The sequence below is a fragment of the Pleurodeles waltl genome, chromosome 11 (assembly GCF_031143425.1).
Source record: "Pleurodeles waltl isolate 20211129_DDA chromosome 11, aPleWal1.hap1.20221129, whole genome shotgun sequence".
NCBI lineage: Eukaryota > Metazoa > Chordata > Amphibia > Caudata > Salamandridae > Pleurodeles > Pleurodeles waltl.
Genome location: NC_090450.1, coordinates 992,045,201 through 992,060,859, shown reverse-complemented (window position 1 = coordinate 992,060,859; position 15,659 = coordinate 992,045,201). Strand labels below are relative to the sequence as shown.

General features: G+C 46.1%; 1 protein-coding gene across 2 annotated transcripts in view; it reads left to right on the top strand.

The window, feature by feature from the left end:
* ULK1 (unc-51 like autophagy activating kinase 1) overlaps window positions 1–14,801 on the top strand; it is a 219,300-nt gene extending 204,499 nt beyond the window's left edge. For both annotated transcript variants that reach the window (XM_069215341.1, XM_069215340.1), the window contains exons 27-28: window positions 6,587–6,722; window positions 7,744–14,801. In XM_069215341.1, coding sequence (XP_069071442.1) covers window positions 6,587–6,722; window positions 7,744–7,799 — 192 coding nt within the window. In that variant the 3' untranslated portion in view covers window positions 7,800–14,801. The remainder of the gene's footprint in view (window positions 1–6,586; window positions 6,723–7,743) is intronic.
* The last annotated feature ends 858 nt before the right edge of the window (window positions 14,802–15,659 follow it).

The window sequence follows — 15,659 nt, the reverse complement described above, 5'->3', positions numbered from 1 at the left end:
CCCTAGGCACCAGACTGGATCTGGAGAATTATTTTCAGCAATCCCCTCTCACACCAATATTTAGCATTGTGCAGCTTAGCGCCGACTCGCTCCAACCTAAGAAGTGGCACCAGAGCCCAAATAAGCCCTGCAGGGACTGTCACAAACAAATGTCTGTGGCGGACCCCTACCAAGTTTGTCTTTGGTGCCTGGATTCGTTACATGAATTCAAGTCTTGAGAGGACTGCACCAGGATGAATTCAAAGGTGATCGGGACCCCGTAGCCAAGCGCTAGATCTCCGAACATCTTTGGAAGATGCCTAAGTGTTTTTTTTGGTTGCCTAGAAGACGCAAACCCATTCCTGAGGTCTGTTTCCGTAAAGGTCCTCTTCACATTCAAGGTCATCAGGGAAGTCATCATTGCCTTCACGCCACTCGTCAGGAGAATTAGTGTGCATGTCAAGGTTCCTCTCCATCTCAGTCCTGGTCTCCTACCGTAAAGCCGATCTCACAACTTATCCTGATCCCACCTGAATTCCTGTACGCATCGACGATGCAGCAACAGGTCAATGTCTTCAAGGAGCCCATGTTGCATATCTTTGGCACCCTTCAAGCTCCCTGTGGGATGCCTACTGACCCAAGGATCTGAGGAGGCTCATGTTGGATTATCATTGGGAGATCCATCCTCTTTGCCACCTGTGCCTCTTGACTCTTCTGTGGGATCTGCTGACTCTGGGGTCAATGCACATCCCGGCACCCAGATCCTTGAAGGCCCTCCTACCCTTGCCCCATGTTGACGCTGACACCACAAACGCCAAAGGGAAAACCTATTGGACTTTCAGTTTCAGAAGTCAATCAGGTACAACTTTGATCGAAAACAAGCCCTCTCGACCTCCCGCACATCCAGTTCAGCCTCATTCCGGCCCTTACCCAGAACATGCTCCCTTTGTTTCAGATTCAGAACAAGATGATAGTCATGACAGGGATGACACATCCCAATATTATTAGGATGAAACGCAATACATCTACTGGAGAGCCCCCTTTTCTCCTCCAGCATCCCACACCTGAAAGCCTAGTGGTCCTGGCATCGACAAGCGTGCTCAAACCGAATCCATTCCCTACTATGCTTCCTCATAGCGAACCAGAACAAAATGAGGCGTTTGGAAAGTGGGTGTCTGCTTCAGTCAGTCTTGCCTTGTGTTCTGTAAAGTAGATCCTGGACGGCATAGTGCAAGAAAATATTGTTGAAGAATGGCGGTATCCTCAGATCTGTTTGCAAAAGCAGATATTGTAACATGCTAAAGCTACGTCTCCAGATAACTGGAGCCAGACTCTGTCCTCCAGATAACTAGAACCAGAGTCTCTACTGCAGATAACTAGATCAGACTACCTCCTCCAGATACCTAGAGCCAGACTTTTTTCCTCCAGATAACTAGTGCCAGACTCTCTCCTCCAGATACCTAGAGCCAGACTTTTTCCTCCAGATACCTAGAGCCAGACTTTGTCCTCCAGATAACTAGAGCCAAACTCTGTCCTCCGGATAACTAGAGCCAGGGTATCTACTGCAGATAACTAGAGCCAGACTCTGTCCTCCGGATAACTAGAGCCAGGGTATGTACTGCAGATAACTAGAGCCAGACTCTGTCCTCCGGATAACTAGAGCCAGGGTATGTACTGCAGATAACTAGAGCCAGACTCTGTCCTCCGGATAACTAGAGCCAGACTCTGTCCTCCGGATAACTAGAGCCAGGGTATCTACTGCAGATAACTAGAGCCAGGCTCTGTCCTCCGGATAACTAGAGCCAGGGTATGTACTGCAGATAACTAGAGCCAGACTCTGTCCTCCGGATAACTAGAGCCAGACTTTGTCCTCCAGATAACTAGAGTCAAACTCTGTCCTCCGGATAACTAGAGCCAGGGTATCTACTGCAGATAACTAGAGCCAGACTCTGTCCTCCAGATAATTCGAGTAGACTATCTCCTCAAGATACCTAGAGCTAGACTTTGTCCTCCAGGTAACTAGTGCCAGACTCTCTCCTCCTGATAACTAGAGCAGACTATCTCCTCCAGATAACTAGAGCTAGACTCCTACAGATAACTAGAGCCAGACTCCCTCCTCCAGATAACCAGAGACAGACTGTCCTCCAGATAACTAAAGCCAGACTCTGTCCTACAGATAACTGGAGCCAGACTCTGCCCTATAGATTACTAGAGACAGAGTCTCTCCTACAGGTAACTAGAGCCAGACTACCTCCTCCAGGTAACTTTGTGCCCGGCTATGTCCACCAGATAACTAGAGCTAGACTCTGTCCTCCAGATAACTAGAACCAGGCTCTGTCCTTCAGATAACTAGAGCTAGACTCTCTCCTACAGATAACTAGCGCCAGACTCTCTCCTTCAGGTAAACAGTGCCAGACTACCCCCTCCAGGTAACTTTGTGCCAGGCTATGTCCACCAGATAACTAGAGCTAGACTCTGTCCTCCAGATAACTAGAGCTAGACTCTGTCCTCCAGATAACTAGAGCTAGACTCTGTCTTCCAGATAACTAGAGCTAGACTCTCTCCTACAGATAACTAGCGCTAGACTCTCTCCTTCAGGTAAACAGTGCCAGACTGTCTCCTTCAGATAACTAGAGCCAGGCTCTGTCATCCACATAACTAGAGCCGGAGTCTGCCCCACAGATAGAGTCAGACTCTCTACTCCAAACAACTAGAGCCAGACTGTCCTCCAGATAACCATAGACAGACTGTCTCCTCCACATAACTAGTGCTAGATACTCGGGAGAATGACATTTTAGGGTCACTGGCTTTATAATTATGAAAAACATTTTGTTTTCACTGTGTCTGATTAGTGAAAAGACTGCAACACTTTGTTTTATTATTATATTTCAACAGAGCTGTTGATTAGGGAAATTGGCGTGTAATATGGTTGTTAAACGTTTTAATACTTTAACAACTCACAGTCCACATTTGAACCTCTGATTTGTTTGAAAACACAGTCGGAGTTTGACCTTGTGTAGGAAAGGAGCCTCTTTCTAGCTCGGTTACCCCCACCTTTGACCTGTTTGTCGGTGTGTTTGACTGTGTCTACTGGGATCCTGCTGACCAGGACCCCAGTAGTTGTGCTCTCTCCTTCAAATTTGGTTGTTGGTTACTGTTAACACAGTTCTCCCACAATTGGCATACTGGTGCCACCCTTATAAGTCCCTAGTATATTGTACCTAGGTACCCAGGGCATTGGGGCTCCAGGGGATCCCTATGGGCTGCAGCATATATTTTGCCACCCATAGAGAGCCCATGCAAAGGCTTCTGCAGGACTCCCATTGCAGCCTGTGTGAAAGGGTGCAAGCACCCTTTCACTGCCATTTACACTGCACAAGGTTACTTATAAGTCACCCCTATAGCAGGCCCTCCAGCCCTGAGGGCAGGGTGCAAAGTACCTGTGTGTGAGGGCACCCCTGCACTAGGTGAGGTGCCCCCACAACCTCCAGGACCATTTTCCCAGACTTCGTGAGTGGGGGGACGCCATTTTCGGCGTGTACTGGACATAGGTCAATACCTATGTCCAGCTATAATGGTAACTCCGAACATAGGCATGTTTGGTATCAAACATGTTGGAAGCATACCCAAGACTTTTGCAAGCATTGGTTGTGTGATTCCATGCACTCTGGGGGCTCCTTAGAGGACCCCCAGTATTACCATTCCAGTCTTCTGAGGGTTTCCAGGCAGCCTAGGCTGCTGCCACCTCCCAGACAGGTTTCTGCCCTCCTGTTGCTTGAAAAGCTCAAGCCCAGGAAGGCAGAATAAAGGATTTCCTTTGGGAGAGGGGTGTTACACCCTCTCCCTTTGGAAATAGTAGTTACAGGCTTGGGAGGGGAAGCCTCCCCTAGCCACTGCCAATGCTTTGAAGGGCACATTTGGTGCCATCTGTGAATAAACCAGTCTCCACCGGTTCTGGGTCCACCGGTCCCTGCTCTGGCACGAAACTGGACAATGAAAAGGGTAGTGACCACTCCCCTGTCCATCACCACCCCAGGGGTGGTGCTCAGAGTTCCTACAAAGGGTCCCCTGGGTTTTGCCATCTTGGATTCAAGGTTGGCAGAGAACTCAGAGCCCTCCCCTGATAGATGCCTACCTGGTTAGGTGACCAATCCCCTTTCAGGGCTATTTAGGGTGTTTCTTTGGGTGGTTCTTCAGATTCAGATTGCAAGACTCCAGCAGGAATCCTCTGCATCCTCCACTTCGACTTCTCACTGAAGAAACTGCATCTGGACCCTCCAGGAACTCTACAAACTGCAACAAAGAAGCAAGACGCCTTCAGCAACATTGTATCTTCAGTTCCTGCCAGCAACTGCAACTGTTTCCCGGTCGTGCATCCTCTGAGAACAGCCCGTCTTCAGCCTGCACCAGAAGAGCAAAGGACTCTCCCTTGGGGTGAAGGAGTCACTCCCCTGCTTCTGTAGGAACCAACTGCAACGATGACCAGCTCTGTGGATCCCCTCTCCTGTTGAGCTGCATGGATCATGCATCACGGGTGGTGGACTGAAGTGGTCCTGACGGTCCTCGCGTCCAACTGTCCAACTTTGGTGGATGTAAGAGCTTGCCTCCCCACGAAAAACAGTACCCCCGTATACCGAGTGTTTCGCAGCTGCCAAGGCTTGTTGGCATCCTTCCACGAAGTTCTTCGTGCATCTTGCAGCTTCGGCCCCCAGCACTCTATCCTGCGATGCACAGCTTCCTGAGTGGTTCTCCGGCAGCATTGGAGCCTTTGTCGTAGTGCTGCATGGGCCTCTTTTCCACCTTCTTTGTCCCCGTACTGTGGGACTCCTGTGCATGCTTCCTGGTCTTCCATGAGCTCTGAGTTGCTGAGAGCCCCCTCTGACTCCTCCTCCTGGGCAGAGTCCACCTGGTCCTTCCTGGTCCCAGGCAGTGCCATTTTCCGCAAACCGCGAGCGTTGTGTGTGCCAAGGCTTGTTGGCGGACTCCAGCGACGCAAACCAGACTACAATCCTCCATCCGGTGTGGGACATCCTTTGCACCAACCAGGAACCAGACTCCATCTTCTTTGGTGCAGTACTAACTGTTCTTCACCAGTGGTTTTTTCTTTGCACCTTCATCTGGGTTAGCAGAGGGCCCTATTCTCCCTGGACTCTTCTGTGCTTCTTGGACTTGGTCCCCTTCTTCCACAGGTCCTCAGGTGCAGGAATCCACTGTTGGTGTCTTGCAGTCCCTTCTGGTTCTTGCATAATCCTTCTTGTTGTTTCTGTGTGTGTTCTGGGAAAGGTACTGTGTTTTACTCCTGCTTTCCTGGGCACTGGGGTGGGGTCTAGTCTTTGGGATTTTAGACACTGCCTACATTTCCCTAATAACGGATAACAGGACCTGGTATAAGGTGTGAGTACCTTTAGGTACCCACTACAAACAAGGCCAGCCTCCTACACCTCGTCCTAAAAAAAACTTATTTTCAGTGATGCAGGTTAAACACTGCTGTGTGCCATACAGGCAAAAACAATGTGATAGAATACAGTGTAGGTGATGGACAGCTTCTGTTTTGTCTAACTAGTTGAGGTATGACAATAATGTCCCTTCGTCTGTCTTTGCACAAGAGTGTGGTGATCCTCAGGACTTGGTCTGACGGCAGGGCCGGCTTTAGGGAGGTGCGACTGGTGCAGCCGCGCTGGGTGCTGACCTGGAAGTGGGGGGCTGTGTTTAGCAATAACTTGAGATTTAAAAGCACCTGCTGCAGAGTTCCTTGGGCAACCAGCTTTCAGGAAGCAATAAAATGTAAAAATAACGTTTGTGATTAATGCTCCTGCTAGAGAGAGAGAAGGGAGTCAGGTGGCAGCTTTGACTCGCCATAAAGTAGTGCAGAGGGTTAATGCGCCTGCTGCAAAGAACAGACCTGTATTTTATTTGGATAGCCAAGTAGATTAGTAAAGCCAGACTTTACCTGCACTTTAAAACAAATGAAATGTATGTGAGAGATGGGGTATAGAGAGATGAGGGGCTTTTTTGAAGGGCAGTTGTAAGGGAATCCGAGGAGGAGGTCATGGGGTGAGGCTCCAAAAAGATAGTTGCACCAGGTGACACCAGCACTAAAACCAGGTGTGTCTGACTGATCCCTTGTTTACCTCGAAACATGACGAACTTGAAGCGTCCTAAGGAAGTGATGTTACAGTGTTGAAGGAAGGTTGCTTGATGAGGCAAACCCACAGAGTCCCTTCCGTACACGGGGTATTTTTGTGGTGCAGATCATTCTTTTTTTGTCTGTTTGCAGAGAATGCCAGCTGCCAATTGTCAGGTTAAGTCCTTGGCATCATACAGCTTAGGTGTGAACTAAACAGGCAGGTGAATACTCTCTATCGTTGAAAAATATAATGCTGTGAGAATTTAGAGTTTTATTACAACTGTGTAAATTACAAAAACCTCTGTGGTCGCCAAGGAGAATGGTTGTGAATGTCCCAGAGGTCCTTCCCAGTTGAATATGGTAGATAAAGCTTGTGTCCAGTGAAGCCTTGTTGCTTTACCGTGAACAAAGAGAGTGCCTGCTAGTTAAGCTGTGCTGGGAAGGCCTTGTTCCTGTGTTAACGTGCAGTGTCCTCAACAGGTACAATCCGCAGCTCTGGACGAGATGTTCCACCACAGAGAGGACTGTGCCCAGCGCTACCACAAGGCGCTTCTGCTGATGGATGGGCTCCTAAACTTCATGACCGAGCAAGGGGACATTGACAACATCCGTAAATGTAAGCAGATGCTCATTTCCTGTCTAAAAATCGAGACCACTTCCTGGTGGGTGGAAGGCAATGCCGTACTGAAGCCCTGACTTAGATTTGTGTGAGTTGCCTACGAACACCCCACACGTTTTGACCCTAGCTTGAGCCTTCATAGGTTCCCAAACGTGCATTCAGTAGTGTGAGTTAACAAAACCTCAGAACATCCCCCCACCGCTGCTTGTGCTCCTTCACTTACTGACGCTCATCCTTTTCTCATGCGTTATCCTCTCTCACCAGCACCTTCTCCTTCTAAGACACCGCCCACCAGGCTCGTCAGTGCCATTCCTTTATACAAAACAGATTTGCCTTAAGTGTAACTTGAAAGCCGGGAAAAAATAAATGAACGACCAAACTCCTAATGTTTGGCAGTCAACATGGTTACGGCGTACAAATCAATAGGATCATAAAAATGGAAAAAGCTAACTTTTAAATACAAAGTTACTTGTTTGCAAAGCCTGAATTGCTTTCAATTTGAAAACGCACAGACAGCGTGTCAAAAAGTCACAGTAGCTCACAGAACAACACAAGGAAATCAGCGCCTCAGTCTTTGAACTGTTGTCTGTTTCAGCGCAGTTTGCAAAGTTTCAGAATTTGTTGAGGTAAAAGTTACATGGTGAATGTGGAAGAATTTTGCAGTACATGGCTTGCAAAGTAGGAAAGAGGGAATAGAGATTAACAGTGGCGACCATTCATGAACCCAGTGAGATGTTGTTAACAGCATACCTTATGCATAAACACCGGATATAAATGAAGAACAGCTACATTGACTCTGGAATGTAAAGCTTGGAGGTAGTGGGAACAATTGGGCAGATCTGAAAGTGAAATTGTACTTCAGTTAACTTCAATAAAGATGTGAAAAATGGAGGACTAGTTCCTAGGACCATGTAACTGAATGCAACTGGTAAGTTAGATCAGTGTAAAGCTATTGTGTTAAGACCCGAGCATTAGAGAGCTGTTTACTGTGATCATTAAAGGTGTCTTCTCTTCACAGGTAAAATGACTATTGAAAGAAGACTGTCAGCTCTCCAGTCAGGCATCTCTGCATGAGGCGGACGTGGTCTGCTCAGGACATGAAATGCGTGAAGGGACACAAGCCAGCCCCGTCAGGAGGCACGCTTCTTCATGGTGGAAGAGACTCTCGACATATGACGAGCCCGCTGCAAGCCTCGAGACGTTTCACGCATTCGCTGCATTACTGTTTTTCCTTTCATCGCCCTGGGGTGGTCGGGCCAACTATGTCCAATGATGTGAAGCTTTGTGCACTATATTAGTGTTGCTTCTACAGAATGTGGCTTCCAGATCTCATCTTTCCCCTCCCAGGGAGAGGGTATTGGAGCTCGCCCGATAGTCTACTCCGTGGAGATCCACAGTAGCGCAATTACTTCAACTACTTGAGAACTGAAATTATTTATTTGATCACTGTTGCTGAAAGCAAGGAGACATCTAGCCCCCACACTACAAGGCCTGAGTGATCACTGCTGCTTGAGGCTGACAGGCCCCTGCCCCATTGGATGAAGTCTCAGAAAGTTCATGGTAGCTTCATTTCTTCCGGCTGAAGGTGCATCTCCAAAACTAGGGCCTCTTCCACGGTTAAACTGCCAAGCGATAAATAGATACGCAGTGGTTACCAAGGTAACGGTCTGGTCACTCTCAATTTTGTCTGGTTAGATGGTAATTGCCCCACCATCTCTGCCCTTTCCAAATGCACTTTTACTTCTAGTTGCAATTCCCAAAAACAAACCATGATATTTTTGGGGTGAAGGGTCACATATAGGACGGTCATGAGCTGGAAGTGCACAAGTTTAGACCATTCCAGGAGGTTTCTTTGACGGAATAATGCCATACGAGAGGCTTGAAGCACTTTAAGTACTTGAAAGGTGGGGTCCCTGGGCAGCAGTGACCACTGCCTTTGGATGTGGTATTTCAGAGGCAATAATTTTCAACATTATCACTGTCTCCGACTGCTTTGTGTGATACACTAAGTTATCTAACGTTGCCTTGGAGTGCTCACTTTTGGAATGAACCTATACTTTTGTGGTCTATGTGGTGACTGGTTGAGGTAAGAAATATACCAATCATCACTTGCAGAACCTATTGGGAAAATGAGATGATCACACTTGGACAACCTTCCAGCCGGAGTATGGCCTCCTAAGATTGTTTATTCGGAGGTCAAGCAGCTGCCATTGAACTGCCACTGTGCCCGGGAAGATCTGATGGTTGCCTGATCACTGATGCAGGAAGGAAACCAAAGCCGCATCGACTTGTCAACCAAAGGGCCCACTGTGTTCGTTTCTCAACACATCCAGTACCTAAAACTGTGCTGATTTTAGGAAAAAAATATTGATCCGAAAAGATTGCCTTCAGACATTGTTTGAAGTTGAAGTTTCATTTGTTCTTGAGATTACTTTAAAAACACACACACACACACACACACTGCACACAAACACTGTTCGTGAACTAAATGAGCACTTTACTCATGGTGGAGACTTGAAAAGCTGGTGAGCGTCTTGGGCATGTTATTGTTAAAGATGCTGTTCTTTTACGCCCTCTCCCTCAGTTTGCTGGTTATTTTTATTGCACTACTAGTGTACAGCTATATGTGTATGTTGTGTACTGTACCCCCTTACCCAGACGTCTTGAAGCATTCGCTGGGGTGGATCAGCCCCTTCTTCAGCTCAAAGCCAGCTTTGCCATCTGCAGTCTGAGAAGCTAGACTTTACTTCAATGTTCTTCTAAGGGCAGGCAGTGTCACACTCTGCTTATCCAAAGCTAGAGCATGAACAGTTGAAGAATATATGCAGTTCAGACCGCAAATTTTAATATTTTTTTTTAAGGTGTTTTTTTTAAATGTTTGTTCTGTGTAGCTGTGATCCCCTCAGTTTTCTTCCAGGAGATCACATAGCTAATGTATGGCCACAGGCACGATGGTGTTAATGTTTGAGTGATGATTGCGTGTAAATGATAAAGCCAACTATACAGTGAGGATGCGTGACAAATTTGGCTTCCATTTTTTTTCTTGTATTTTGTTCCTTTGATAACTTGATCCGAGTTGTGTCAATGCTTGGAGCTGGCAAAAGGCAATCTTGCTCCACCGAACACGGGTCTGTCCTCGGTGTTTGCGAGAGGAGCATGTTGGTAGAGGGAACGCAGGCTTTGGACCTATAATTGACCGTCTCAACTTTGTCGTGTTCTTTTGTCAGTGTCATCATCAGTCATCACCACTAGGTTTCACGAGGTAGAAATGTACAAACCTGCTTCTGACCCTATTGTTTCTGGCAAGAAACTTCCCTACATCGATGCTCATAAAATACAATTGACTGGTGGGATCTAATGTAAAGGTGGCCATCATGATGTGTGTGCCTGTGGGGCTGGTACCAATTCCTCATCATTGCTATAGGCGTAAAGTACCTCCAGACCCGAAGACTGCGTAATCATCACTACAGGTTGCGTGGTTCTGTTCACCGCAGCCATGTCGGACAGTTGGGAGGGTGATAGTTGGAGGGATCCTTCGAGGCAGCCCCGTCTTTAATATGGCAGGTTGTGAAGGGATTCGTTATTGTTCCTCCTCAAAGAAATCCTCTCCTGATTTTCCCAGAAGGTCGCGGCCAGGATTAGAGGTCTGTTTGATTAAAAGCTTAGCCCAAGCCGCCTTCTTTCAGAGAGAGGCACGCGTGGAGCTCTGAGTTGCATGCCTCGTACGCAGCCGTACAGTTACATACTCAGTCCCATCTGCAGTCATAAAGACATTTTTGTCTGTGGATGTTTGGAACATCAGAACACAAAGTACACTCTGCACATAAACAAGCAAGTTGAGCCGACAGTGACCACAGTGGGCATTTCTTCCCTTGCACATACAAAGCCCAGTCTTATATGTCTCCCTGTTAGGAAGAGGGCTGCTTGTGGCATATAGCTGGTCTATGTGTCTTGAGTCCCCCAAAGGTGATGGGAAATATTGATTCATTTTGACATTATTGCTCATTGAATACATGTATATATGTAATTATGATGTGTGTGTTTATACACACACACACATATACAAATATAAATCATGCTAGAAGACCCTGATTTCAATAGGATTTTGAACAAGACATTTAAAAATAAACAACTTTGCTTGTTAAAAGTCAGACACAACCATTATGCTCCTTTAAGACTCCCAGAAGCGAGAACTCACTTGTTATTCCCCATAACCCGCTGTTGAATCAGTCAGCCTCTGTTCCGGCCATTTGCCCTTCTAGTCCAAGCTCATTCAGGGGAAGTCACAGAACATTTTCAGATCCAGTAATGACCTTCCTGTAGAAGAAAGTCTAGAGTAGACACGTACATTTCACTTTTTATTTTCTAGGAGCAGAATGAAAGCTGATCCACCCTTGGTTACATGCTTTGAGAAACATACTGTGGGAGGGGCTTCTTCTCCAATAACCAGACCCCTCTCAGAGCTTCAATAGAGTTTCAGAAAGGATTGAGCAGGCTGAGCCTGTCAGTAGTTGTGGCGTTCACACTGCACAAGTGCTGTAATCTGGCAACAGATTATCCCAACGGTTGTGGTACAGCGGGGTGGCCCTCAGGTGCACACCACAGGCTGATGGAGCGCGGAGACTTTTACCTAGTTCTTGTAGTAGGTTAGTTGTAAATGGTGTTATTTCTAGCTGGCTCTCATCATTCAGACGCCTTCCTACAGACGCACTCCTTATGCTGTCCGATGCAAACGACTGTAAAGCACGGTGGAACCATCGGTGGTTCATCTCAGTTTTTCAGAGCATCATTTGACGTCCAGCTGAGGCCAAAGATAACCAGATGGGTGGTTTCCTGGTGACAGAATTAAAGCACTACGAATGAATGAAAACCTAGTACATCCCAGCTCCAAAGCGCCCCCTGGCTGAAAGAGGTAGTGGTTAGAGAAAGACAGGTGGTGAGCCTTGGTGGAGCTGCCCAGGCGGAACTCACTTCATAACATGGCCCTTGCACTGCAGAACATCTGCTTTCTTTCGAGCCGCAGTGGGTTGGGAGATGAGGGATTGGCTTTGGGTTAATGACCCTTGAGACTTTGGTTGGTTTGGCTACAAAAGAACTCAGTTGCCACTTATTTATCTTAAAGATGAGAGAATGAAGTCCAGAGGTTCTTCAATTACTGGACTGGTACAAGTCATCACTGTGTCTGTCATATGGCCCTTTTTCCTCACTGCACCCCAGCCTCTTGTGGATCCACCAAACTCAGGGAAAGCATTGGTTGCTTCTAGGAGTTATCTGTACCTATCTACCTACTGGTGGTGCCTAAGCAGGCGCATGCTGTTGTCTTATTATAAAACATTTTTAGGATACAAACCGATAATTAGACCTTCCCATGTGGTAAGTCCATTGAAGAATGTTTCATAAACAGGTACCACCGCCTGTTCCATGCAGTATTATTGGGCTGGCATACTGCAGTATCGGTCCCACATCAGCTTCCGTTGAAAGGAACAGATTACTCCCTTGACCCGCTAACGTTTACTTCTGTAAGTGGGCCTTCTTCATCATTGGCTCTTTCGCAGATTCCCAGGATTGAACGGGATTAAGAGGCTGGAAATCACAGCCTGAGAATCTTTGAATGATACCAATGCTAGTATAATGGGGTTACAGATAAATAACTTTCCCACGAGTACCCAGACTTGATTTGTGTCCTCTTAGGTTGAAAGCAGGCAGTGCTTCCTGGGTGTCAGCATCTGGAGAACCTCTTAGATGACTTATGGTGCTCTGACATGCATGGATTTTAGGGTGATAGACCTCATGCGACACCTACTTAAAAGGCACAGTAGAAACATGTCTATGCGGTAGCCACAAGGTATGACATTGGTGTTAAGATACAGCCACCTAGGGATCCAACTTCTTCCTCTTTTAATAATTTTAACAGTTAAAAGAACATTCCTGATGGGTTTGCATTACCAGCAAATAAACTGATTTAAAGCAATTTATATCCTTTATATAATAGAGCCTATTATGTACCACGTGCTGGTAGTGTGGCGTTAAGGTAATAAATAAATAGCAGATTCCCAGATTCACCCAGTGATGGTATTGTAGTTTTGCTAGAGGGTAGGAAGTTAACTATTCGCTTATAATAAAGTCAGCCGGTAAGATGGCAGGAGGCCTGTAGGTGATGCTGGGAATCCTGGCATGGCTAACCTCATGCTTCCAAGATTCATAACATTAGCTCCACTGAGTTCCTTAAGTATGATAACACATTATTTAAACACCTAAAACAGTTTGGTTAGGGCATGTGGAAGGAGCATGGCCACTAGTATTCAAGGCAGATTGTTTACAGGTGCAAGTGAAATCCTTTTCAAATTGCGGTTTTGAAAAACAAGGATATTTTTTATTTTGTTAAACTCCACAGATAATGTCCAACCCGCCCACATCCCATATGAACATTCAGCTCCTCCAGCCCCCTACATATGTACATGTTCTCTCACGCGGACACAAACAGTGTAGCAGCAACAATATGCTTCTACCGGAACACCCCCATATCCTTGTTACAGGTATTACTTTGTGTAAAGTTTCATTTGTTAACATTGCATAAAGTGCATTACATGAGAGGCTCCCTTCCCACCTAAAAAGTATTTGCAAGAAGTAGGAATAGCGGTGTGGCGGTTTAGAAGAGGTTTCATGCGCCTACATGACTTTTCAGAGATCCTTTCTCCTCTGGGGTGCTGTGGTTCGGTTGTGTTGAGGGTAGGACAGCGCTGTCTGAACTGGGGTTCCTGACTGTGAACCAGTCTCCTGTGGAGATGGCTAGAACCCAAATGTCATTAGCAGATTTGGAAAACCATTGGAGCGCTTTGTTAAACTAGGGGTTGCAGAAGTTGTCCGAGATGGTCAGTCTGAGTCACAGAGTAGTCTCAGGGCTCCACAGTTTGTTGCGTCTTGGACCTATAAGCCATAACAAGTTGGCTGAATGTTGTGGACTTTGCCACCTGACTAAAGCTACTCCAATAGAGGTGGGTGGAATAGGCCGAACCTTCCTCCTTAGGCAGCCCAGCAGGAGCAACTTGCTACCCTGCTCTGTTTTTTTTAGTAGTCAGTTTCCTGGGCCCCAGTGACTCACTTCCTGCCATGGTTTGTCTTGGCCAACCCCCAACCAATCTCATTGACTTGAAGCGCCCCATGTACTCTAACCTGGATATGGATAGGCCACTCAGAATTACTGAAAGATCTTTGAGCTTCCCACACACGCTGCAAGGCAATAGGCGCTTCGGTAAGGGGTCTGCTTCTCAGTGCAGGGGTAGAATCTTGGGGGTTAGAGACAGTTTCCACTCTGCGGCCCACCCCTTCTAGCCAAAATACTGGCTATGCTCATAAGTGCTGCTGACCAGTGCTATGTGCCTGTACCATAGAATATATCTCTTGCTTTCCCCTCTGCTGCACCTTAAAACCCTTGAATGTACCGCGGTTATTTAAATCAAAGTCCTGCAGTCACATGTACCTACAAATGTCCAACTCAGAAACAGTTTACCTTTCTTCAAAGGATACACTCTCTTCGCAGTATTTGAAGCCTATCCTCTGTCCTCACTCTAAACGCAGACGAATCAAGGACGAGATTTCTTTTTGCCATTTCTGGTGCATTTTCTTTTCCACTGAACTGCTAGCAGGCGTGTACATAAAATGTATGTGCAGATGTTGTATTTATTGCTTTGTAGCCAGAGGAATGCAAAAAATAATTAATTTTAAAAAAATTAACCAAACCTACCAAAAAAGATTTAAAAAAAAATATGTTCTGTTGTCTGCTGCTGTGAAATGCAGCAAATCTGTTACCGTTACAGCCTTTGTATGTAGCGTCTATGAAGCGATTTCAAGCCGCTTTCCCTATGCACCTAAGCAGTTTGTGGTGTGTGGGGCGAGGGTTATGCGAGTATGTGTGCTGCCTCACTTTTATAGGGCAATGCGGGATAATTGTGTATGATTTCCTTTTTTTTTCTTTGTATCCTTTTTGTGTGTGACGTAATTTATATATATATATATATATTTTTGTTTTTACGCTGTTAAACGGATAAGAACGAAAATAAAAGGATTTGAAATGTTGTTGACTTTCATTTTTTACGTTTACGTCACTTAGGTGTTTATACCTTCTCGAAGCATTCTCTCTGGTTTTCTTTAACCTTTCATAAGATGTTTATTATTTATAAACCTCTTCAGGGCACTCAAGCTAGGGAACCTTAAAGTCATAAAAATAAAGCAGTATGGAGATTTCCACAGTAATCAAATAGACAGTGACTGACTAGGAAATGCTTTTCAGCATTGTCTTAAAAAAGGTTATGTTTGGTGCCTTACAGAGACTTTTCGAAGGTCTGCTTCATAATTTGGATGTAGCGCCCTGATACCCTGCCATCTAGCTGCACTTTTTTCTGCAGTCTCTGGAGAGGTCCATTTGGGATTGTAGGCACTAGGAAGGCAAGTAGCGTGAGATTTGGTTGGAGATACCTGGCTGCCAGCTCAAGTTGGGTCTTCAAAGTAGTTTGAGCGCGCTCTGCTAAATTTGCAAACCTACAGAGAGCCAAAACAAAATGTGGTCAAACATCTAGCTGGTCTTCCGCTATGAACATCTCCTACTACTTAACTGAAGTAGCTATTAATCCAGACCAAAATAGTTTTGATTATAGTGTTTCAGCTTGAACATCACAGTAACTTCCTATTCTGCTGGATTCTTCTAACCACATATTCCTCACCTTTAGAATATTGCCCATGCACCCGACTTGTCGTAGCAGTGCTCCCACACACCACTTGTTGGTGCCGAGCAGCTCCGTGTTGGCTTTGTTCTCCCCCAGAAGTTACAGAACAGAGCCTCATATAAGTGCAAACCCTGCGAGTCAATGTCCGTTTTTTAAATTCATGTCTTCAAATGCAGAGCTAGAATCCCACTTTCATTAGCATTCTCTATCC